The following is a 26,685-nucleotide window of genomic DNA, read 5'->3' on the forward strand; positions in this document are numbered from 1 at the left end:
GCTGATATAAAGAGTCTGTCGTTTCCGCGGGTCTCCAGGGCCTCAGCGCCGCGGCCGGCTGCGAATCAGCGACAATAAATATTTATAATGGAAGGAGCAGCGAGTGATAAATATTAAAGTCTCCGAGCAGGGACTGCCGGGCTGACGGTGGGCCGGTGCTTGGAGGACCGGTGGGGCTGTGGCGGGAGGTGCGGTCGAGACCAAGGGAGGCTGGCAGGTCAGTGGGCTGGAGAGGAAAGAGAGAGCCTGATGACCCGGGCTCTGAACTCTGACCTCCCCGAGCGGCCCTGCTGTGCTGCTGGGACTCAGACAAGAGAAACACAACGCTGCCTTCATGCCGCCGCTGCACTGAGAGGCTGCTGCGATGCGTGCGGCTCTGATGGCACCCAGCTGCCGTGGCCGGTACTGACTGGTCGGCACGTATCTGCTGCTCTGAACCAGCGCTGGAGCAGCGAGCGGCCCGGCATCGTTCCCCCGAGACAGGAAGTGAACAGACAAGCTCGAGACTGTGCCAGTCCATAGCTGGAGGTGAATCTGCAGTCAACTGTTACTCACACACACACGCAAACACTCTCACACACACACACACACACGCAGACACACACACACACACACGCAAACACTCTCTCTCACACACACACACACGCAGACATGCAAACACTCTCACACACACACGCAAACACTCTCACACACACACACACGCAGACACACACACACACACACACACACACAAACACTCTCACACACACACACACGCAGACACACACAGACACACACACACACACACACGCAAACACTCTCACACACACATGCAAACACTCTCACACACACACACACACACATGCAGACACTCACACACAAACACTCTCACACACACGCAGACACACACACACTCACACACACACACACACACACGCAGACACTCTCACACACACACGCGCAAACACTCTCACACACACACACACACACACACGCAAACACTCTCACACACACACACGCGCAAACACTCTCACACACACACACACTCACACACACACACACGCGCAAACACTCTCACACACACACACACCTCTATACACACACACCTACACACACACTCACACCCACACACAGACACACACACGCAAACACACCTACACTCACACACACACGCAAAAACTCTCACACACACACACACACACACACGCAAACACTCTCTCACACGCAGACACGCAAACACTCACACACACACGCAAACACTCTCACACACACACACACACACACACACGCAGACACACACACGCAAACACTCTCTCACACACACACACACACACGCAGACACACAGACACACACACACACACACACGCAAACACTCTCACACACACAGACACTCACACACAAACACTCTCTCACACACACACACACACGCAGACACACACAGACACACACACACACACACACACGCAAACACTCTCACACACACATGCAAACACTCTCTCACACACACACACACACACACACACACACACACACACACACACGCAGACACACACAGACACACACACACACACGCACGCAAACACTCTCACACACACATGCAAACACTCTTACACACACACATGCAGACACTCACACACTCACACGCAAACACTCTCACACACACGCAGACACACACACACTCACACACACACGCAGACACTCTCTCACACACACACACACACACACACACACACACACACACACACACACACACACACACACGCAAACACTCTCACACACACACGCGCAAACACTCTCTCACACACACACACGCAAACACTCTCTTAAAGGGACTCTCCTAATCTCAGCTCGTTACCTGTATAAAAGACACCTGTCCACAGAAGCAATCAATCAATCAGATTCCAAACTCTCCACCGTGGCCAAGACCAAAGAGCTGTCCAAGGATGTCAGGGACAAGATTGTAGACCTACACAAGGCTGGAATGGGCTACAAGACCATCACCAAGCAGCTTGGGTGACGATGGACGATGGATGGGGCCATGTACCGTCAAATCTTGGGTGAGAACCTCCTTCCCTCAGCCAGGGCATTGAAAATGGGTCGTGGATGGGTATTCCAGCATGACAATGACCCAAAACACACAACCAAGGCAACAAAGGAGTGGCTCAAGAAGAAGCACATTGAGGTCCTGGAGTGGTCTAGCCAGTCTCCAGACCTTAATCCCATAGAAAATCTGTGGAGGGAGCTGAAGGTTCGAGTTGCCAAACATCAGCCTCGAAACCTTAATGACTTGGAGAGGATCTGCAAAGAGGAGTGGGACAAAATCCCTCCTGAGATGTGTGCAAACCTGGTGGCCAACTACAAGAAACGTCTGACCTCTGTGATTGCCAACAAGGGTTTTGCCACCAAGTACTAAGTCGAAGGGGTCAAATACTTATTTCCCTCATTAACATGCAAATCAACTTATAACTTTTTTGAAATGCGTTTTCTGGATTTTTTTGTTGTTATTCTGTCTCTCACTGTTAAAATACACCTACCATTAACATTATAGACTGATCATTTCTTTGTCAGTGGGCAAACGTACAAAATCAGCAGGGGATCAAATACTTTTTTCCCTCACTGTACACGCACACCTACACCTACACACACACACACTCAGACACTCACAGATTTCCCAACACATTGCAACACAGACAATAAGCTATAAATCTCAATTAAGTGTAACAAGATCACACTTGCCCGATGCCCTTGTAAGACACAAATTAGATGCATTTCCACTGAGGGTGACATTCCACTCCGGGACTGAACCGCCTGACTGCCACCATCCTGCCCCCCCCCCCCCCCCAGCCTCAGCGCCACTCACCCCTACAGGGCCATAAAGACATCACTACAATAACTTCTTTAAATGTGGCGTCGATGTATTATTTAAACATCTGCCTGCGATAATGAGGCGGCTGTCACAGCGTCCAGGCGTCGCTGCCGTCAGGGGCTCGCTGGCAGCTGGCGGCGGGGTGCGCAGGTAGCAGAGCGTCCCCGATCGCCGGGCTCGGCGCTGATAGCATCGCCACGCTCCAGCGCACAGGGTGCAGTGGGCAGAGCGTACACACTCACACCGACACACTGACACTGCGGTCTGTGCTTCCCCCTGCAGCAGAGACACTGACTGTCAGAGACGGTGTCGTATGTGTGTCTGTGTGAGTCCCTACTCTTTCAGCACCGCTAATTGGACTCAGAATTAGCTGACACCCCCCCCAGTGCCTTTATAAACGAGGCAACAATCCTAGAACAGAGCCGGACCTGTGTGATGAGGTTTAAGCGGCTGATCCCCATTTGACTGCGGTCACTCTCCGTCTCTCTCCTCTCTCACATATCTCTCTCTCTCTCCTGCCCCGACGGCGGCTACGTGGCGTACGGACGCTCACCTGGACCTGCAGCACGGACGTCCCGACGGCAGCACTCTCCAGCAGGCTCTCGTTGTACAGCACCTTGCTGAAGATGGGGCGGTTGTCGTTCTCGTTGATGAGGTCTATGCGGACGCGGGCGAAGCCGGCGTGCTCCGAGGACGTCTCGTTGGCGTAGAGCTGAGGTGGAAAGAGGCGGGATAGGCGCCGTTTATTTCAGCTGGAGAAATATACCCACACTGGGCTGCTTCTGAAAAGACAGTCTTGCCTCTCCTACACACCTGTACCCAGCAGCCCAGAAACAGAGGGTCGGTGGGCTGGCAGAGAGGCAGGACTGGGAGGGTTTTATAGGGTCGGATATGGAGAAGAATGAACCTGGTTATTTGTGATCCCCGGCTATGATCCTCCAACACCAGAGACACAAACACCGTATTTCTGCTGCAGAAGGAATTCACCCAAAACGGTTTGGTTGTCTCTCGAGTTTTAGTTTTTTTAACTCATACACATGTGTACAACATCTGGCCAGCAGGGGTCACTTGTCACAAAGGGCAGAGAACAGGCCTACATGGAGATTAGGACAAAGAGAGAGAAAGAGAAAGAAAGCGGAGGGTAAAGAGATAAGGACAGGGAAGAGAGAGAGAGAAGAGGAGAGAGGGAGAGAGGAGGAGCGAGGCAGGGGTGTGGAGGGGGACGCTCACTCACTGAGAACTGGTAGCCGTTGATGGTCTCGAAGTCCAGCGGCACGGCCACACGCACACGGATGTCCGCCCGGCCCTGGACGGAGGTGGGTGAGATGGTGAAGTGCTCCGAGTTGTTGCCCGTCAGGAACACCTGGAACATGCTGTTGGAGCCCTGAGAGAAGGAGAGGGCGGTTAACGGGGCTGTACGCACTGAGACACCGGAGCGAATGTAAAAGAGAACTGGAGGGAGAGAGAGAGATCCATATTCTTCCCGTGCAGCCGGTGAAGGCGCCGGTGTTTGTGCTCGGAGCCGCCGGGCCCGCGTGTGTGGTGTCAGTCAGCGGAGTGACCCCCCGTGCTGGCTGTTATCAGCGGCACCGACTCACACCCCGCTGGCTGCAGCGCCGCGCACAGCCCCAGTAATTAAATCTGCCTGGCAAACAGTGTCTCTGACTCACTGAGTCTCTGCTAAATATGCAGACAGGCGCTGTTCCACAACCTGAAAACTCTAATTGGTGGCATTTTTAATAATTAATTAAATGCTGCTAATTGAGGTGAAATAGAATCCTCTCCAGTGCGTCACTTGTTTCTTGCGTTGAGTTTTCACTCAACAACATTTTCACATCGCCACTTGTGTCAGTCGCTCTAGAAAAAAAAATAGAGGAACAGAAGGAATGACTCAGGCCGAGCTGCAGCGTGTTCAGTGTGTCAGTGCTGCAGTGTGTCCAGTGTGTCAGTGCTGCAGTGTGTCCAGTGTCTCAGTGCTGCAGCGTGTTCAGTGTCTCTGTGCTGCAGTGTGTCCAGTGTGTCAGTGCTGCAGTGTGTCCAGTGTCTCTGTGCTGCAGCGTGTCCAGTGTGTCAGTGCTGCAGTGTGTCCAGTGTCTCAGTGCTGCAGTGTGTTCAGTGTGTCAGTGCTGCAGTGTGTCCAGTGTGTCAGTGCTGCAGCGTGTTCAGTGTCTCTGTGCTGCAGTGTGTTCAGTGTGTCAGTGCTGCAGTGTGTCCAGTGTGTCAGTGCTGCAGCGTGTTCAGTGTCTCTGTGCTGCAGTGTGTTCAGTGTGTCAGTGCTGCAGTGTGTCCAGTGTGTCAGTGCTGCAGCGTGTTCAGTGTCTCTGTGCTGCAGTGTGTTCAGTGTGTCAGTGCTGCAGTGTGTCCAGTGTCTCTGTGCTGCAGTGTGTCAGTGCTGCAGCGTGTCCAGTGTGTCAGTGCTGCAGTGTGTCCAGTGTGTCAGTGCTGCAGTGTGTCAGTGCTGCAGCGTGTCCAGTGTGTCAGTGCTGCAGCGTGTTCAGTGTGTCAGTGCTGCAGTGTGTCAGTGCTGCAGTGTGTCCAGTGTGTCAGTGCTGCAGTGTGTCAGTGCTGCAGCGTGTCCAGTGTGTCAGTGCTGCAGTGTGTCCAGTGTGTCAGTGCTGCAGTGTGTCAGTGCTGCAGCGTGTCCAGTGTGTCAGTGCTGCAGCGTGTTCAGTGTGTCAGTGCTGCAGTGTGTCAGTGCTGCAGCGTGTCCAGTGTGTCAGTGCTGCAGTGTGTCCAGTGTGTCGGTGCTGCAGTGTGTCCAGTGTCTCAGTGCTGCAGTGTGTCCAGTGTCTCAGTGCTGCAGTGTGTCAGTGCTGCAGCGTGTTCAGTGTCTCAGTGCTGGGCTGCAATGTTCAGTAGTTGGATGTAAGTTTTCAGCAACACAGTGTGTTTCGTAGCTCAAAGTTCTGGGCTGCACTGTGCTCAGTTGCTCAGAATTCATGTGTTCAGCAGGACAGTGTTCAGTGGCTCGGTGCAGTGTATTAAGTAGTTTGCTAATTGGAGAGCGGGACCGAGGCGTGCTCAGTAGCTGTGCGCTTGCAGTTTTACCTTCTGCGATGAAAAAGCCAGATTGGCAATCTCTCCCATCAGCCGGCGTATCTGTTCACTATCTCTCCATCGCTCCCCCTCTCCCCAGACTCAGATCTCTCCATCGCTCCCCCTCTCCCCAGACTCAGATCTCTCCCTGTCGCTGTCAGGGTCAGGGTTCGTCCTTATCAAACTCCCACAGCCCGCGCTCAGCTGCCATGCAAATACCAGAGTCAACTCTCCTTCACAAACTCACGTCATGAATATCAGATCAGAAACCCGTGCATCGCTGCCGGATCTGCAAACTCCGCCGGCAGAGAAACGCCAGAGCGGCACCGTTTAATCAGCACTTACAGTCGAGGGCTTCTGTACCAAGTTTAATGGCAAAATAAACAGCCTTCAGACGAGCCAAACCACCGGAGCTCAGAACACAGGGCAGCGCTTATCGCCTCACCGCTACCGGTCTCTCCTCACTAATCGGGGTTTGGATCAGACGTAACGTAAAGTAAAAGAGGATTTCTGAAAACACGAATACAGCAATGAATCAGGAAGGCCTTCATTGTGAAGACTTTAATCAAGTCCCCACATAGTCTTCACCCTGGAACAGAGGAGACTACGTGGGGACTTGATCCAAGTCTTCAAAATCATGAAGGGCATCGACCACATCAAACCAGAGGAGCTTTTCCAGATCAGCAGGGACACACGCACCCGGGGACACAAATGGAAATTGGGCTTCAAGGCATTCGAGACAGAGAGAGAGGAGAGGGGATGAGAGGAGAGGAGAACAGAGGGGTGGGAAGAGAAGAGGAGAGGGAATGAGAGGAGAGGAGAGGAGAAGAGAGGGGTGGGAAGAGAAGAGGAGAGGGGATGAGAGGAGAGGAGTGGAGAAGAGAGGGGTGGGAAGAGAAGAGGAGAGGGGTGGGGAGATGAGCGGAGAAGAGAGGACAAGAGGAGTGGAGAGGGGTGAGAAGAGGAGAGGTGAGGGGATGAGAGGGGTGGGAAGAGAAGAGGAGAGGAGAGGGGCAGTGCCCAGGAATCGGCCTTTGTGTCCAAGACTTCCTTTCAGTATACAGCCCTGCTGCCCCACTGCGCACATGTGACCTACAGGAGGACACCCAGTCTCTCTCTCTTTCTGTTTTTTTACGCAGTTCGCATGTCTCAATGTACTCTGACAAACCCCTCTGGTCCCTTAAAAGGCACCAAATCTGTGTGCTTCTCTTTAATCCCATGTGTGCTCTGCACTGCTGTGTTGTTTGCCAAGTGTTTGGTATCCCATGAAAGCGGAGACTCTCAGCTTTCTAACGATGTGGTTTTTATACCCCCCCGCATTTACGCACCCCTCTGCCTCCGCATTCTGAAATGGGGGGGTGGGGGGATACTTGGTCTGAGTAGGAATACAAAATCTCAGAAAATACTGACAATTATGACATATTCTGTCAGACAATCTACTGATCAAAACAAGAGCATCCACGTTTTGGTAGAAGCAACACACGCCCGTAGAGAGCTCAACATGTCAAGATGGAAAACTGTTCACAGTGTACTAATGCACAACGATTTCACATCACTGCATCTGAACTTCTGTGTTTGATAGAACATCAATTTATATACACTGGAGTAACCGATAGGTCTTTCTGAACAAAACAAGCCCATTTGCAAAGAAATCCGATCGAATCTGAGTGATCTGTGACCGTCTGAATGAGACCCCCCCGGAGCAGACTGTGTGTTTCTCCCCCCGGCGACACGGACACTGTGAATCGGATGTGTCTGAGAATGAAACGCGCTGGTAGATGAGAGAATACGTTTTCAAATGATGTGTGCATTGTAGGAATACAGTGTGACTTCTATGCACAGGAGCTGCGTCACACCGCCAAATAATGCTAAAGAGGGTGTAGTAACAGAGTATATAACTCTGAAATGGACATTATTGTTCAGTTTTTGGGAACCTAAACTTTTGTTTAACCCCTGGCAGTTTACTGCTTACCTTTGTACCATTTCAGGTTATTCGCTGGACTTGAACTGCTTACATTTCAATACAAACTGGAAAATGGGGTGTTCTAAAACTTTTGACCGGTAGCGTGTATCGGTTTTCTCTCCCTCATCTCCTCTCTCAGCGAGCCCGCTCTCTCCTTCAGTCACTCTCTCTCCCAACCTCTCTGCGTTCCGCTCTCGCTCTCCCGCTCCTCTTTCCTGCACCACTCTTGTCCCACAGCTCTCTCTCTCTCTCTCTCTCTCTCTCTCGCCCTCTCTCTCACACCACCCCCCCTCCATCTCCTCGTCTCAGAGTTATCTGTCAAATGCCATCCACACGGCCGCTGTGTAGGAATCAATCAGAGTTGACTAGCTTTCGGCTTATCTCAACTCAGAATGATTGATTTTCCTCGTTAGGTATAATTTGATGCTCTATCCCATCTCTTCCAAAGCAAATTAAATTGTAGTTGAGTCAAATGTGCGGCTAGTTCTTGCTTGTGTGTTTGTGTGAGAGAGTGTGTGTGTGTGTGTGTGTGTGTGTGTGTGTGTGTGTCCGCCTTCCGGGGGCCGGGGCGAGTGTGTGTGTGTGTGGGGGGGGCGTAGTGGTTGTTAGATAGCACTAATAGCAATCGGCGGACACTTGATGTAAAACTAAAGAGCGCGCTGTAGCTGTAGTGGCCCCGTCTGCAGCAGCTCCCTGTGTGCTCCCAGCCAGACCCTGACACACAGCGTCCTCTCAGAGCTGCACAGCCTGCACGGACCCCTGCACACGGACCCCTGCACACCCAGGATGCAGCGATACTCTCCCTGTTCCCCCGGCCCCGCTCACCTCGTCCTCGTCCTGCGCCTGGATGAAGAGTGGGAGGGCGAAGCCGACTTGCGCCAGCTCCGTGATGCGCACGCTGTACTCCGAGCTGTTGAACTTGGGCGCGTTGTCGTTGACGTCGATGACCAGGATGTTGAAGGTGGTGACGACTGTGGCGTCGGACGGGGTGCGGTCGTCGTTCAGCTCTGTGCCCTGAGAGGGAGAGGGGGAGAAAGAGAGAGACAGGGGGAGAGTAAGAGAACATTGTCTTTAATTCCGTTGTTTCTCTCTGCGCTCCTATTGTAAGTTTATCCCGCTCTTCTACGGTTCTCCCCCAGTTTGGGACATGGCTTGCTCTGCGTCTCTCACGCTGCCTTGGCTGTGCTGTACCGCAGTGCACAGGGGTCTTCACGGGGACATGTGGACGGGGACACAGAGAGCCAGCGCAGGGCTGAGGTGCAACAGTCCGGCATCGCTCGGAGTTGACTTGTGGAAACAGGTTTGTTTGAAAAAAGAAGCTCTCTGTGCCGCAGTGTCTCCATTTGGATGAGAGGTAAACTGAAGTATTTCCAATGCCATGCAGAGTAAAGCATGGAGGCGCTAATATGAATATGAGATCGTAACAGATTGGAGCCAACAGCCAGGACCGGCGATGGTGGCCATGGGACACACCACATGTGGGACACGGAGAGCACAGGCAGAGCCACAATGCGGCGAGATGTACTGAGCACACAGCTTTGAGCAGGCGAGCTGCGAGCAACACCGGCCAGGAGACCCTGCAGCTCCTATCGGTTTGATTTGAGGGCCTGAGGGAGCCCCAGCAGGCAGCTTCAAACGGCCGTCCCTCCGATCGCCCTCCGGTGCTGAACACGCCGCTCTGTGCTGCACTCATGAGCCCGCCGTTGTCCTCGTCTCCGGGTGGGGCCTGCAGGATCCTGGAGGAAGAGTCCTTGGGGTTGACTTTGTCAGCCACCACTGAGGACCTTCACTAAGTGGATCAAATCCCCTTGGAGGCTCCTCGGTTCAATTTCCTCCAACCTGTGTGTATGTGAGAGGGAGCGATATTCCCTGGAGATCAGGACTTCCTCTGGTCTCTATGCTTTGATCTTTCTCGAGGGCTGTGCTATATATAAATCAAAGCTGGGGCGATATTGTTAATGAGATCCGGCCCGTGTCTTCCTTTAACTTCAACTCCACTACAATTTAACTCAAGTGGAGCCACTGCCCTCGGGGTGTGACTGTGACAGCGATCGCTCACACTGGGGCTCACTGTGACAAGGGGGCGGACACTTATCCAAGCAAGCCATTTCAGTCCATATTTTGTATTAATTTCCTACAAATTTCTAGATTTAGTTTCACATGGAAATTGTGTGGCAGGATGTGTAGATAAATGGAAAAACACAATTTGAATGTGTCTGAATGCCAGAATAAGACAACGCAGGGTGATGATTGGGCCCGGGGGTGCGGACTCCCTGTGGCACAGCGCGTTGTGCTCGCAGCTCGGGGGCTTGTTGTCGTTCACGTGGTTTTTGTCCCGGGCTCTGTGAGGCTCTTCCTCTCTCCACTGATCCAATACGCCACACTGTTCTCTCCTCTCTGATTTGGCTCCTTTTGGGATTCATTTGATTTGCGACGCGAGTCTCACAGATCGGAAAGGCAATGTTTTATTCTCGCATAATCCAATTTCTATTTCAACACAATTTGCCTCTCTTCTGCGTTGACTCATGTCTTCCCAGCTTCACTTCCCACGATCGCGGGCGGCGCCGGGCCTCTGGATGCACTTCACAGCGATACCTTGTTGTGGTCAAACACTTGGTTGTTTGGGGGAGAAAAAACAAAGATCAATACAGGCAGATCCTCCAGGGCACGTCTTGACAAATTGTGTTAGAAAGCAGCCATTTACCATTTCTACAAGATAACATTTCCACTTTATTACTTCCAGACGGGCTTCCCAACCCTCTGCGAAGGAGGCTGCGGTCTCCCGTCGTTGCAGTCTGTCTCTTGCGTTGCCATTCGTTGTTCACCCAAGGTTGCTAAACCCCATGAGTTTGTGTGTTGGGCTTTGACTCGTACACATTCCCCAAAACACGAGGACCCTTAGACAAGAACAGGTCTCTCCAATTTACAGTCTGACAGCGAGAAACTAAAACAAAACAACTAATAACCGATTAGAACAAAGCAAGCCGCCCACTCGAGTTAATGAGAATAATACCCAACTGCGGATTACTGTCAACCTCTCCATAATTACACAATGGCAGGGTCGCCCCGCCAGCCACAGGAAAGCACAGAATGTGTCTCTTCTCTTTACGCCAGACACCCCTGCCGACTGAACGGGTTTGTGTCGTTGCGCGGCACAGCCAAACAAGCTAATCGATTCTACAAATGTCAATTGACTTCAGTCTGTTTTGCAGCTTCTCAGATGCTTTACAAACACCTCCCTCTCACACAAACACACACACACACGAACACACACACACACGCGCACACACACTCGCACCCAGAAATCAAAAACATCAGCATTCAACACACAACGGTTCCTGCCTGACTGTGACCCACCGGGGGTTATAAGGGGAGATTGGACAGCCCTGCTCTGCTGTGGATCGGACGGGAAAAAGAGCAGAGCAGCGAACACAAGGAGCAGACCGACCCGGCTGGCAAATGAGTGGTCCGGGTGCGTTTGGCCGCGTCTCCTCTCTGTGATTAATCGAATCTCTGGCGCGGTGGTTTTATGCGCGATGCCTCTGAGCGGAGCAGGCACGGGCCGCCGGCGTTAAATACCATGAAACGAAGGCGTGGAGGGGGGTGCTCGGAGATGGGGCGTAATGGGTTATTGACCGCGAGGCGCGCGGGGGGGAGCCGCCGGGAGGATGTGCTTAGCGGGGTCAGGGGTAATAATGCACTGTCATTTTCCCTTGCTGTGCCGCATTCTCCCTCCCTGGCCTCCATTATTGAAGTTGAGAAATTAGTTTTATTACTCTGACTCAGGGAAATCAATACCATCACTAAATCCTGTCTGTGGGAAAAAGGGAGAAAAATCCATACTCACAAATATGTTTTTGGTTCCCCTTTTTATCTTTTTTTTGTTCTTTCCCCTATTCTTTTTAATCATTGATTTTAATTAAGAAGAGAAATCAGGCAAGAGCACATTAGGAGACATCGTTCATACCAGCCCCCACGCTGACACACACTCACACACACGCACACGCACACGCACACACACACAGATGGCAGGCGTGGCGTGGACACACACAGAGCCCAGTAATTGTACTTTTCCCCGTTAACTGATATTGGAAATTGATGCTGATGCAACGCCGAGAGAAACTGCAATCAGCGCCGGGGAAACATCAGGGGACGGGGTTTTATTTAAAAAGAGAGAAATAAAGGCGGAATTAAGAGCTCCCTCCAGTGAAATGGCTTTGTGCCGTTTAATTGAGATGTTTCAGCGATAATGCACTTAGCTGCCCGGGGTCCCTGACCTCTCCACCTCTCCGTGCCCGTCCTCGCCACCTGGAGAAAGAGACGGGGGGCTCTGGCACGGGGACACGCCTGACCTGAAGGGCCGTGTTGGTCTCCACAAGGCCCTGCTGGTGCTGTAGGTCCTGGAGGTGGCCGGCAGTCCTCCTCAACTCCTTCCAGAAGAGCACCATCGCCTGGTGCACCAGCAGGAAGGGAAAGTCAATCCTCTTTGTATACATGTCTTTATTTGATCGCTTTGTTCTGTCGTTCCTCCTCCTCAGACACTCAGGCTTGCCCCGGGTTTAGAGACGCTCAGATCCTGTGCATTTTAAATCCAAGGTCTATTACAGACGCGCCTCGCTCTTAACATCCCCCCAGTGTAATCCAGTGCTGTAACCCGGGGGGCACCTTTCATTCTCAGGCAGATAATCAGCGCAGGTGTAATCCTCACACGGCCCACCCGAGCCCCCCGGTGCCACTGCAGCAAGGCCGTAGCAGATAACGCTGAGGAGGCTGAGGCTGTAAACACTTTACGTCCACATGATAAATGAAGGGCCTTTTAAATAGGGGCTAAATGCTAATGCCTGGATTAGGGCAGATTTACTCAGCCAGGGATGCTGTAATAGTGCCCAACAGGAAGCCAGTCTGTCACACAGAGACAGAGATTTATTCATTGATGTATTGTTGTTGTTGCTGTTATTATTATAATCATATTTTGCGTTGCTACTGCAATTATCTTTTCTGTATTGCAACTGCATTGGCCTCACCAACACACAATACAGGTGATGCCCCTACAGCTCATTCGAGTTAAAATAACAATAACAATCGAGAGAGAGAGGGAGGGAGAGAGGGAGTGAGTGACAGGGAGAGAGGGGAGGGGGAGAGGGAGAGGAAGAGGGAGAGAACAGTGCTGTCCACGTCTCTTCAAGGGCGACTCCATGTGTGTATTCAAACAGGTATAAAGACTCTTCTGAACATCCTAACATCAATTATGACCTCATTTCCTGTCAAGGTGAACCCAGGAGACACAGATAAACAGGTTATACACTCAAGCTTACAGACTCAAGAGTAGGTCGAGCCCTCTGCCCCAGCTCCACCCCTGCCCCTCTCCCACGCCCCAGCCGTACCCTGATGGTGAGGATGAAGCCGGCGCTGTACAGCGGGTTCTCTCGGTCCAGCTGTCCGTTCAGCGTCAGCGCGCCGCTGATGTAATCCAGGGCGAAGATGCTGTTGGTATTACCTGCACAGAGGCACAAACACAGAGAGGGAAAATCAATAGCCGTAATGCAGGTGAAATGAGGGTGAGCGGGCCGGGCCGGCGGAGGGGCCCTGGGCCGTGAAGCACCGCAGAGATGTGACTGGAGGAGAGATCGCACTGTCCCCCGGGAGAGGGAGAGAGTCAGACAGAGAGGAAAGAGGGAGAGTGGACAGAGTGGGTGAGAAAGAGAGCAAGAGGAAAGAAAGACAGAAGAGAGGGAGAGAAAGAGGTGAGAGAGGGACATTTCTGCTGCTAGATGTGCGATTTTACTACAGTTCAGTTCCTCCTCTTTCCCTCGCTCTCTCTTTCACCCTCCTTGCCTCTCTCCCTCCCTGCATGCATCTCTCCCCATCTCCCCTCTCTTCTCTCCTCTTCCCATCTCCCCTGTCCTCTCCTCCTGCCCTGCTCCCAATCTTCTCTCCACTCCCAATCTCCCTCTCTTCTCTCCTCCCGCCCCGCTCCCTCTACTCTCCTCCTGCCGTGCTCCCTCTCTCCTCTCGCCATCCCCTCTTCTCTCCTCCCGCCCATCTCCTCTCTTCTCCCCTCCCGCCCCGCTCCCTCTCTCCTCTCCTCTCCCCATCTCCCCTCTCTTCTCTCCTCCCGCACCGCTCCCACTCTCCTCTCCTCCCACCCCGCTCCCTCTCTCCGACGCGGCACAGCCAGCTGGTCTCCGCGCTCGCTGCACACTAATTACCGAGGGCAGATGGAGGCAGCAGACAGTGAGTGATAAGACTGGCGGTGTTACCCTCAGCCTCCAGAATGAAACCAGCCTGCATCCTGGGAACAGCCAAGCAGATCGAGCAGAACCTCAGGGCCCCGCCCCCTCGCCCTGCACCGGTCTCCTCTCTCTAACTCGAACTCAGAGGTGGCCGTACTGGCCTGACCCAGAGGAGCGGTGCTGGCAAACCAGCTCAGAGCCACCACAAAACTGAATAACAAGAACAGCAGCAAAATACACACACGCGCACACACAGGCACACATAAACACACGCACACACGTATGAATATATAGTGAGCTGGCACCCGGGAGGCAGGAGGTGGAAACAGAATTAAAGTGGACGAAAATACTTTTATCTACATAAACATCTCCACTCCAGGGGCCTGAGATACTCAGTCTCAGATGCTCAGCTCTACTCCACCGGTGATCTATTTCTCGACACTTAGTGTTTCTGCTGGGAGCTTTTCCCATCTGCTGTGAGCGAAGTGGTGTCTGCTTTCCTGACATCTGGCCTTCTTCTGTAAGATCAGGATCTTGGTTTTGTTCGTGTTCACTGCCAGGGCCCGGGGCTGACAGTTCTGCTCCAGCAGGGCCCGGTTCTGCTGCAAAAATGCCATTGTTTTTCTGGTGTACGTGGTGGTTTGTGTATGAGGGTGTGTAGGGCGAAATATGGTCGGTTGTGCGGTGTTTTGGGAGGAAGACAATCTGACTCTGACACTGTGTGGTGAGGAAGGCCAGTATCCGGGCGTTTATGATACTGCAGAACACCTTCCCCAGGTTGCTGCTCACACAGACGCCCCGGGAGTTGTTGGGGTTGAATTTGTCTCCACTCTTGTATATCGGGGTGAACAGCCCCTGGGTCCAGATGTCAGGGAAACAGCCTGAACGCAGCACAGGGTGAATAATTCAAGCACAGCCTCCTACAGCTCAGGGCTGCTGTGTTTGAGCATCTCTCTCTCGCTGTGTCTCTCTCTCTCTCTCTCTATCTTTCTATTCAGCCCCCCTTTCCCTCTCTCTATGTCTCCTTGCTCTTGTTGGTTAACTCTCACAGGTAGTGTCTCTCTCTCTCTCTGAGGATCCGCTCGCAGCAGGCACTGGGGAGGAAAATCACATTGTTTAACATCTAAATGAAAGTAAAAAGACACATCCAAAGAGAACAGATAGGGAGGAAGATCCATGGAGGCAGATAGATGGAAAGAGACAGACAGATAACGGAGCAAGCACAGCTCAGCACACTCGCGTCGGAGAGACACACATACTGCACTGCTCCCGCTGCACTGAAGTAAGTGGTGAGGATCTTTCCACAGATACACACTGAAGACGCACAGGAAGAGACGTGTTGAGTGTACTAGTGCACTGGAGTGAGTCTCACAGGGGGAGTGACTGTGCTGTTGTCACTGAATAGCTTTACTGGCCGTGCTCTGAGAGGCGCAGTCTGAGATGCCCCGCACAAACAGCCCTGGGGCCGGTTGCGTTAAACTATTAGAGACTGGTCTTAACCATGACACTAGTCTTTAATAGTTAAATGCAAGTTAGTCAATTCTCAAGTCTTCCTCCCCACAGACTTATAACCAATCCCGCGGTCCGCTTATGTTTTGAGGGAGTCTGAAATATTTGCTACAGCATATTCTTCTGTCGTTTCTGCCGGCGTTCTACAGAGCGCACACACAGCGGGTCGAGGCTGTTCACTTCACTGTTATTTTATCTCATGCCTTGAGTACGTGTTTCAGAAAAGTCCCCCAAAATGATATAGTTTTCTGTATTATATTCCAATAACAAGCACAGATTGTCAGTTAACTGGGATCGTTGCTGTTTTAGAGAGGCGTCCGCCATGTTTTTCTTGTGTCTTAAAATTAAGACGGGTCTAAGGAAAGTTTTATGCAACGGTTTTAACTGAGTGTCTATCATTAGTGTGACTTATGATTATACTAAGACAAAGACAGTCTGTGTTTATCAGCCAGACTTGGGTTACCCTGCAAACACCGTCTGGCTGTGACTCGCCGACATGGTCAGTCAGTACAGCACTGGTGTTCAAATCCTCCCAGCACAGGCTCTGGTCAAGTCATAGGGCCTGGGAGAGTATGTGTGGGATGAGCTGAGCAACGCTGCCCCTGTAGGTGCACTGCTGTTGTCACATGGACAGCTGAACACAGTAGGTCTTAGCCAACGATTCACGATGTGCAATGGCAGTGCCGTCGGTTCCCGCCACAGCAGACCCAGGTTCCGGCAGCTACCCGCGGCACCCCCATGGCAAACTGTAGGCTGTCCAGACCAGGTCGTCAACAGAGACCTGGCAGCCCCCGTGTCCCTGTGGTCAGTGTGGTCCCATCAGTACCGGTCAATAGTGACACAGCGCTGCACTGTTCCCTACCTGACTGACTGAGGAGGAGGAGGAGGAGGAAGAAGGGCAGCGGGAAAAGAGGCAGAGGGATGGAGAGGCACGTCGGGCCGAGCCTGCGAGCCGCACGTGTAATTTTTATTATTATTATTTACAGATTTCTGGGAGGGTTGTTTTGATTGCGGAAAGAAAATGAATTAACCCGGAGTCACCCCTCTCTTTTGTGCCTGCTGCCAGCTGCGCGGCACCATTGTCATTCTGCGAGAGAGGTGAGGGAGAGGGCCCCGCGGGCGGCACGGTGCCTTTTCAGCGCGGAATTGGCGGAACAAGACACTAAACACAGAGCGGAGGAGCGCAGGGGACGGGAGAGGCTGGTAATTACTGCGGGGGGGGTCAGCGCCCGCAATCTCCCAATTTCCTTCTGCTTCCTTAAACAGCATCCAGGCTCCTCACCCCGAGACAGGGCTGGCGGCACTCAGAGAGGAGTGTGAGGGCAGACAGGGAAGAGACTGAGGGGAGACAGCGAGGAGACAGGGAAGAGACTGAGGGGAGACAGCGAGGAGACAGGGAAGAGACTGAGGGGAGACAGTGAGGACACAGAGGGGAGACAGCGAGGAGACAGGGAAGAGACTGAGGGGAGACAGCGAGGACACAGAGGGGAGACAGCGAGGAGACAGGGAAGAGACTGAGGGGAGACAGTGAGGACACAGAGGGGAGACAGCGAGGAGACAGGGAAGAGACTGAGGGGAGACAGCGAGGACACAGAGGGGAGACAGGGAAGAGACAGGGAAGAGACTGAGGGGAGACAGCGAGGAGACAGGGAAGAGACTGAGGGGAGACAGCGAGGACACAGAGGGGAGACAGCGAGGAGACAGGGAAGAGACTGAGGGGAGACAGTGAGGACACAGAGGGGAGACAGCGAGGAGACAGGGAAGAGACTGAGGGGAGACAGCGAGGAGACAGGGAAGAGACTGAGGGGAGACAGCGAGGACACAGAGGGGAGACAGCGAGGAGACAGGGAAGAGACTGAGGGGAGACAGTGAGGACACAGAGGGGAGACAGCGAGGAGACAGGGAAGAGACTGAGGGGAGACAGCGAGGACATAGAGGGGAGACAGCGAGGAGACAGGGAAGAGACTGAGGGGAGACAGTGAGGACACAGAGGGGAGACAGCGAGGAGACAGGGAAGAGACTGAGGGGAGACAGCGAGGACACAGAGGGGAGACAGCGAGGAGACAGGGAAGAGACTGAGGGGAGACAGCGAGGACACAGAGGGGAGACAGCGAGGAGACAGGGAAGAGACTGAGGGGAGACAGTGAGGACACAGAGGGGAGACAGCGAGGAGACAGGGAAGAGACAGAGGGGAGACAGTGAGGACACAGAGGGGAGACAGCGAGGAGACAGGGAAGAGACTGAGGGGAGACAGCGAGGACACAGAGGGGAGACAGCGAGGAGACAGGGAAGAGACTGAGGGGAGACAGTGAGGACACAGAGGGGAGACAGCGAGGAGACAGGGAAGAGACTGAGGGGATACAGCGAGGACACAGAGGGGAGACAGCGAGGAGACAGGGAAGAGACTGAGGGGAGACAGTGAGGACACAGAGGGGAGACAGCGAGGAGACAGGGAAGAGACTGAGGGGAGACAGTGAGGACACAGAGGGGAGACAGCGAGGAGACAGGGAAGAGACTGAGGGGAGACAGTGAGGACACAGAGGGGAGACAGCGAGGAGACAGGGAAGAGACTGAGAGGAGACAGCGAACCAGCACCACACACACACACACCGACACACAGCACAGGGTCGGTCTTTCCCTGCGCGCAGTAATAGCCTCACTCACAGGCGCTGATTGTTCTTTGTACACAGTATTTGCACACTGATTGTTTCAGCGCGGCTCTTCCTGCTCCCGCTCGTGGTGGGGGGCGGTGCTGCAGGGAGGGGGACGATGGGGACGGGAGGCAGACAGGGAGGACGTTTCTACAGTTTGGAGGCACTGAAGCTCCAGAGCCCGTCAGATTCGCTCGCCTTGAAACAGGGCGAACATATCACTGCAGCTCCAGTCTGCTCTTCTCTGGTACCCCTGGCTCACTGTACCCCCCCACCTCAGCATCTATCCCAGACTAGCTACCAGACACTGTAGCGCACCGGGGGGGAGCACGAGTCTCATACATGCAGCCCTTGACTTGTGTGAGGACCCCCCCTCCCTTCCTCTCTTCGAAATCTATTTATTTCTAATTGATCCATTGATCTCTTTAAAAACCCGGGTTCGAGAAAAAGACAGCAAAATCAATCTCATCTCTTTCATGTCGGTGGTGCAGCTCAGTCTATCTGACCCTCCAGCCCCCGCCCCCCCCCGGGAGAGTAAACTGCGCGAGTCTGGAGAGGCCAGCTGCTCACTTATCCACCCCCTTGTGTACACTCAATGAGACCATGATGGCTCTAAATTGGTTTGTCTGCTCCACTGGCCTGACCAGAATTACAATCTAGCCGGCCAGCCTGTCTGCAGCACTGCTCACTCACCTGTTACAAACCCCCGCAGCCACGTTCCTGCCACCCAGCCTCGCGCCCGCCACACTGGGGGGTAAGTGTGTGTGTGTGTGTGTGTGTGTGCGTGCGTGTGTCTGTGTGTCAGGTTTTACATGTTACACACAGTCGAGGTAACACATTCTCCCAGCCACCCAAGAAGAGTTTGTGAGTGTGTGACAGTGAGTGAGAGTGTGTGAGAGTGAGTGAGAGTGTGACAGTGTGTTTGTGATTGTGTGAGTGCGTGACAGTGAGTGAGAGTGTGTGAGAGTGAGTGAGAGTGAGTGAGAGTGTGTGAGTGTGAGTGTGTGACAGTGTGAGAGCGAATAACAGTGTGCGACAGTGAGTGTGTTTGTGATTGTGCGAGTGCATGACAGTGAAAGAGTGTGTGAGAGTGAGTGAGTGTGTGTAGTGTGTGTCAGAGTGTCCGTGTGAGAGTGAGTGAGGCACACACTAATGTACTGAATGACCCTGTCTGTCTGCCCTGATCCCACAGAGCCACCCCTCTCCTCTGCACCCTATCAGTCTGCACCCCCCTGCCCGGGCAGCGCTTAAACAACGGATTTGACGAGAGCCTGGCAGAGGAGAGGCGACAGGAGAGCTGCAATCTGAAGGGCACAGCCGTTTGTGCCCAATTAGCTGGCAAAACTGGCAGCTCTGGCGCTCGGCTCAGATTACCCAGTGAAGACACGCCCTGATAGGAGCCCAACCCGGCGAAAGAGCGGCACTGCAGGCCCGAGGAACAACTCAACACACACAAACAAACAAACAAACAAGAGCCGCAGCTTTTCCCTGCAATAAAATCTTAATCCTCGCCGCAGTAAGGGGGCTCGGAGAAACAATATCCACGAAGGGGCTTTATTGGAGGCTGTTTGTCGAGGAGCTCGGCTGATTGTGTCTACATGGTTACCGCCTCCCTGCGCGGAGAGCGGCCGGCCAGGCGGCGCAGAAATCTGAAATTCAAAACACACGTAATTGGAGGGCCGTACGGCAAGGGACGTCGAGGGAAAACATCGAAAGGTGCGGATGACGACGGATCAGTGCTTTCTGCATTCATCACAGAGCGGCCCATGTGTGCTCTTTAATTCTGCAACGGGGGGGCAGATCTCCCTGCTCCTGCGGCAGGAAAACAAACCGCGCCAGGACTGCGCTTCAGCCGCAATGACGGGGACGAGGCTGCTGGAGGCCGATCAGTCAGATGGCGTTTGGCTGGGAATCTGCTCTTTTGACTGTTAAGACATTTGGACTGCCAGCAATTCGTCTTTCACATCCTTTCTCTTGAGCTGTACAACAGGGCTCGGGTCCTGCAGGATCTGCCAGTGTTGGTAATTGAAAAGAGATAAAAAGAAAGAGAAAACAGATCTCGGCCCCCGGCGCTCAAGAGGAAACCCTGCCAGGCTTCCACTTTCTGATATGCCACTGAGGGAGAGACAGGCAGAGCCCTGGACAGACGGACAGTCTCTCTCTCTCTCTCATGCAGACACAGACTACAGCTGTCAGTGCGCTACACTGTGACAGACAGACAGACAGACAGGCCGTGTGGCTCAGTAAAGGACAGGCAGACAGACGGAAAGAAAGATATGCTGTGTGGCTTAGTATATGCCATGCAGGTAGACAGACGGATGGACAGACGGGCGGGTAAAGGACACAGACGTACAGGCAACGTGGCGGGTGCAGGACAGACGGACCCTTCGCCCTGCGGCCCCGGGGCTGCGCACAGAGAGCAGAGACGCACTGAGACGTGTGACATGTGAAAATTGCCAGGGCTCTCACATTACTGACTGTAGTGGTCTGGAAAATGGGAAAAACAGGGAAGCTGGCAACCAGTCAGTGCGCCTGTGGCGACTGCAGCACGGGCGGGGGGGCATGGAGAGGGAGAGAGGGAATGGAGAGGGAGAGAGGGAAGTCAGGCACCGAAGGGAAGGGAGAGAGACAGGAGGAGAGGCAGTGGAAAGGAGGGAGAGGGAGAGGAAGAGGGACAGGGAGGAGATGGGGGGAGGGAGAGAGGGAGAGAGAATACACAGAGAGATGAAGGGAAGAGGCAGAAGGGAGAGAGACAGAGAGATGAAGGGAAAAGACAGGAGGGAGAGAGACAGAGAGATGAAGGAAACGGAGAGGTTGGTGAATTGCTGAGACGGGTCAGTTGCTCGTCTCGACGCACTGTGTCAATGTCTCCTAACCGGAGCCGAAAGTGTCTTGATGTGGAGCAGGGAGCCGTGGAGCTGCGAGCCTCTCCAGCCTGTCAGCCTGCCCACCGCCACCGGCGTGCACACACACTCACACACATGCAGTCACACACACACACTCTCACACACGCACACACACATGCAGACGCTGTCACACACATACACACTCTCACACACGCACACACACATGCAGACGCTGTCACACACACACACACTCTCACACACGCAGTCACACACACACAGACACAGACACAGACAGACACACACACACACAAACAAACACACACACACAGACAAACACACACACACGCATACACAGACAGACGCACACAGACAGACACTCACACATGCACACGCAGTCACACAGACACACACAAAGACAAACACACACACACACATACACAGACAGACGCACACACAGACAGACACTCTCACACATGCACACACTCTCACACACGCAGTCACACAGACACACACACACACACAGCCACGCAGACACACACACACGCAGTCCCACACACACAGTCTCACACACTCACTCACACACACACAGTCACACAAACACACACAGTCACAACAGGTTCCCACCACCACACCCAGTGCCACTGCTGCCAGAGAGAAAGGCTGTCTGATTTCACACCAGGCTCATTCTTTTCATTAATTTAATTAGCTGCTTTTACAGCTCTTGTTTTTCTCTCGTTTTGTTTTCGGTTTTGTTTTTGGGGGTCAGAAATAATCGAGTCTATTTTTAATCAAAGTCTGCTTCTCCTTCTATCCTGCCAACACGGTGTGATTTAATTCCTGCGCCGGATCTCTGGCTGTGTGGGAAAGGCGCCGTGCCGGAGAGCAGCCTCTTGTTTAGCGAGCCACGGGAAAACAGCTGTGCAGCAGCGCTGAGGAAGAACAGAGAGATATAGCACCTCTGTCTCTCAGCAGCAGCAGCAGACACTTGTGGCCTGCCAGTCTCAAACTACAGAGCCCGGGACTCAAGTGCAGCCACATTTCTATTTCAAAGCAGGCCTGTGGCCCCCTGCACTGTGCTGTGCCCGGCCTTGGGTCTGGGCTCGATGCGCACAGCAGCACTGAGAGACTCGGGGATAGGGGCCGATTCCTGCACCGCCAGCCGCTCCGGCCCGGGAGCAGACACCCGACCGGCAGATGTTAGCGTGAGGGCCGGCGGTGCCACGCACATTAGACTCAAGACTGCCGCCCTCCAGCGCAGGGATGCCATGCCCGACACTCTCCTCAGAGGAACACGCAAAGGAAAGCAAGCGTGGGCAGCTGAACGTGTACAAGGTGCCAGCCCCCGGTGCACAGAGGGAACTTTCTTATTGGGGGGCAGAGGAACAACACACGGACGGACGCACTGTGTTCCTGTCTGGCAGACCCCCGAAGCTGCCAGGATTTGTTTACTTTCCCTCAAACGTTAAGAGCATTTAAAAAATCTGTGGCATGAAAAATTAAATCACACACACGCACACGCACTCACACTCACACAGACACTTAAACACATTTAAACCATATAACTCCTGCAGGTTTAAAACTGAAAATAAAAAGCAAAGTCAACCAGAACACACGTCCATGAAAGGAAATGGAAAAACAATAAGAAGAAACGGCTTGTGCTCTTCCCAGCCTGGCCCCTGAGAGCCCCGTCCCGATCACTCACTCCTGTCACAGCCTGGCCCCTGAGAGCCCTGTCCTGGGCGACTCGGAGATGCAGGAGGCTGCTGTGGCCATCAATGTCTCTGCGACTCTGGGCAGGACGTGGCAGCTGCTCGGGCCTGCGTTCCGCCCGGGGGTGAGTGTGTTTTGGGGAGCGCGGGGCAGTAATTGCTGCCCGGGGAGGGGCAGGTGAAGTGGAGCGGGTCTGTCCCACGGTGGAGGGGGCACTGTCCCACCGGGGGATAATTCCCGGGCCAAAGCGCTGACACTCGCCACCGGCAGGACTGGCTGCGGAGACTCTAATGCCACTATCTCCTATCTCTCTCTCTCTCTCTCTCTCTCTCTCTCTCTCTCCCTCTCCCTCTCCCTCCCCCTCTCTCTCTCTCTCTCTCTCTCTGATTCCCCTTAACCCTCTCCTGGGCGGTGATCACTGCTCTCAGCTGTAGTCCCCTTCCTCTCCTGAGTCTAAGACTCTGGTAGACGTGTAGCTGGAAACGCCTCAGGTCAGGGTTTGGCGAAGGTCACATTATGAATGATCGGTGAACAGATCTAGGCTTTAACCGAGTTTCTGCTCCCCCCTGGTCGACAAATCACACTGCCAGTGTGTTTAACACCAGAGCTGAGCCGCTGGAGCTCCAAACGGGGCAGAGACGGCACCTGCCCACACTGCTGCAGAGGCAGCTCTCAGTCTCACCAGGCGGCCTCCTAAGCTTCTGTGCCGCAGTGCTCCAAAACCAAGGGAATAAAATCCAGTGTGAATTCCATCTTCATCGTCTTCATCGTCAGCTTTGTCGATCCGCTGCTGGATGAAGGCCTCCCCTTCCACTCGTATCGCTGTTTTCACTCGTTTCCCCTCGTGTATAAACACACGTCAAGGAGTGGCTCTTCGTAGAAACAGCCGGGAAAGCCTCCCGTGTCCAGAAACATGTATGGTGTAACGTTTCTTCAAATCCTTAAAAACGACCACGACATGGAAAGCATGTTCTCTCTGAAGTTAACACCCTGCAGCACACAGAAACCCCAGTGAACCCCCGTACTCAGGCATGTCAGTGTGCTCTGCAGGTCTAAACCCCCGGTGTTATTGCACAGCCGCAGCCCAGTACTCGCTCTGAGCCGCAGAGAGCGAATAAGGTCACTGCAGCGCCGACCCGTGCGCCCCCTGCCCTGCCTCTCCACTCCGCGGCTAATTCACCACGGGGGCTGCGCGGATGTGTTATTGAAGATGGTGCTGCCGTGATCCCGACGTGTTTATCTGCTTGCCCGTTCATTCGTGTGTTTGCCTGCTTTCTTGTTCTTCCTGTCGTATTGGGGGTGGCGGAGAAGCTCGGGGGGTGCTATGAGGGGAGTCTTCGGCAGCTGGCTTAGGAGTCTGCAAACCCCCGCTGCACACGCACTCCTACGCGGGCCCTTGCGGATGATTTAAATCGCAGACATAATTAAGCGAATGTTATCTTAATTACAGAATAGATTAACACAATCCCCTCGCGGAGAGCCCAGGGGGGCGCTGCTTCCCTGCCGAGATGCCGAGAGAGGCGCCCCCCCACCCCCCATCCCCCACCCCCGGCCGCGGCTGCACCTGCCGCCCCCTCCCCACCGGGGCCCCCCAATCCAGAGCAGAGACTATCAGATATCCGTCTGCCTGCCCCCCTGAGAGGCAGGCACAGACACGGGCCTGTAAATATCCGTCTGGCGCATCAACCACCCAGAGCTCGTGAAGCCCGAGGCGTCTGCAGCTGCTGAGCCGGGAGCCGCTCACTTCCGCGGCGCTGTGCGGCGGTGGCATTTATACCCTTGGAAAACTCGCACCTCTGTGCGCCGGTGGGGGACATCCGCCGGGGCTGTGTGGCGGCATGGCTGCACTCACCGCCTCGCTGAAGAGCACGCAGTCTCCAGGCCTGACAAGACAATATTTACACAGCTAACAGCTACCACGCAATGCAGTCTGCTACAGCTGTCCAGATGCAAAGAGCCAGGGCTGCCTCTGATCCCCTCACAGGGTCTCGGAGGAAAGAAAAGCAAACACATCCGTCACTAGCAGCTCGGACAGGTGAGCTGGTAGTGTACATGTGAGCAGCAGGTTCACAGGGCGGTTTATCGCACTTTTTACTGGTGTGAAGTTTCGGTAGCTGCTCCTGTGAGCGGTCCATGGCCCCCGACTCTCCGCTGTGTGCAAAGACACAGCATCGGGCGGGGGAAGGACCGCTGGGCCCCGCAGGTGCCTCTCGGACGCTGTCCGTGCGACACTGATGATCTCTGTGCGTCACCGCAGTCTCGAGTCTCTGTCACGGCGGCTGTGTTGTGTGGCTCCACAGTGGACGGCGGGAGAGCGGGCAGACTGCAGTGAGCCTCAGTGGATCAGGGGAGTTTACAGAGCTGAAGGTTAAACGAGCAGAGAAAGAGTGGGGGGGTTGTAGGGGGTTGTGTTTGTCGTTTGTGTCTCTGTGGATCAGGGGGAGGAACACATAGCAACACAACAGGCCTGGTGCCCAGGGACACATCTCCACCATCAGAAACAGCACCTGCACACATGAGTTAGAGCCCGTGTGTGTGTGCGTGTGTGTGTGTGTGAGAGAGTGTGAGGGTATCTGTGTGTGTGTGTGTGTGTGTGTGTGTGTGTATGTATGTAGTATTTTGGCTTATGTGTGTGTGTGTGTGTGCGTGTGTGTGTAGTACTTTGGCTTGTGAGTGTGTGTGTGTGTGTGTGTGTGTGTGTGTGTGTGTGTATGTAGTATTTTGGCTTATGTGTGTGTGTGTGTGTGTGTGTGTGTGTGTGTGTAGTACTTTGGCTCGTGAGTGTGTGTGTGTGTGTGTGTGTGTGTGTGTGTGTAGTACTTTGGCTCGTGACTGTCTGTGTGAGTGTGTGTGTGTGTGTGTGTGTGTGTGTGTGTGTGTGTGTAGTACTGTAGCCTGTGTGCTCTCCCCACTGAAACACTAATTCACACCCCCTGCCTCCGGCCTGCTGTGATTAGCGGCTCTGAGTGCGTTGTCCGCGCGGCTCCGTGGGGAAGAGCAGATGAAATGTTTCGTTTAAGCTGCAGTGAGATCCGCTATCAGAGTAAACACAGCCCCCCCCCCCCCCGAGTCTGGAGTGAATAACTGCCAGGATCCTTCTGTCCTTAAAAAAACACTAGAAGACCCAAACCGCTGTACCAAAGTCACGGCAAACCAGAGCACCCCAGACCCCCACAGAGCAGAGCAATTTAAACCAGGAGCTTCTTAATGCCTCCCGCTCACCTACTGTCTGTTTCTCACGGGGGAATAGTGAATATTACCTATGAGCTCTCAGGGTTTGTACAGGGAAGCACAGGACTCTCAGAGCGACAGCGTGCCGGGAATCAACAGTGACGGGCCGGGCACAGAACACACTCGGATCGCTCTCACAGACCACACCACGGGCCCGACGGGCTACGGCACAGAAAGGCAACCGGCACGTCAACGCAACGCATCAGGGCTGACGGAGGGAGGGAGGGATGGAGAGATGGACGCACCTGAGACGACGGTGTAGCCGATGCCCCGGGGGCGCCCGCGGTCCTGGTCGATGGCTGAGACCATGCGCACCGTGCTACCCTGCGGAGGAAGAGAGAGACACACTCAGACACACAGCCCAGCACCGGCAGCGAAGTAGGACAGACTTAAAGCCGGCGGCCGGTGCAACCCCTCACCCCCGGCCCTGATCTGATCTGTGTGCATCACGGTGGCTTTCCAGCCTTGCTGGACGGCTCCTGTCATCGACCAATTACAGCAGAATCAATTACAGGCCTCTTAAAACCCCAACCGTGCAGTAAATGCGTTGAAAACTATATTGAAATAATATGGGCAATTGTCCTCCTATCTGGCTCAAGTGCTGTACTCAATCATCCGGCACAGTAATGACACTACGGGCTCGCAGGCACACAGCCCACA

The 26,685-nt window shown here is 53.9% G+C and overlaps 1 protein-coding gene across 1 annotated transcript in view; it reads right to left on the minus strand.

Moving 5' to 3' along the window:
- LOC136715810 (cadherin-23) overlaps nt 1–26,685 on the minus strand; it is a 104,236-nt gene that overhangs the window by 28,970 nt on the left and 48,581 nt on the right. Inside the window, exons 7-11 of the mRNA XM_066693188.1 lie at nt 26,271–26,349; nt 13,230–13,342; nt 8,671–8,859; nt 4,081–4,230; nt 3,400–3,558 (exon numbers count right to left, since the gene is read on the minus strand). Of these exons, the coding sequence (XP_066549285.1) occupies nt 3,400–3,558; nt 4,081–4,230; nt 8,671–8,859; nt 13,230–13,342; nt 26,271–26,349 (690 nt within the window). The remainder of the gene's footprint in view (nt 1–3,399; nt 3,559–4,080; nt 4,231–8,670; nt 8,860–13,229; nt 13,343–26,270; nt 26,350–26,685) is intronic.

Source organism: Amia ocellicauda, chromosome 20 (genome assembly GCF_036373705.1).
Source record: "Amia ocellicauda isolate fAmiCal2 chromosome 20, fAmiCal2.hap1, whole genome shotgun sequence".
NCBI lineage: Eukaryota > Metazoa > Chordata > Actinopteri > Amiiformes > Amiidae > Amia > Amia ocellicauda.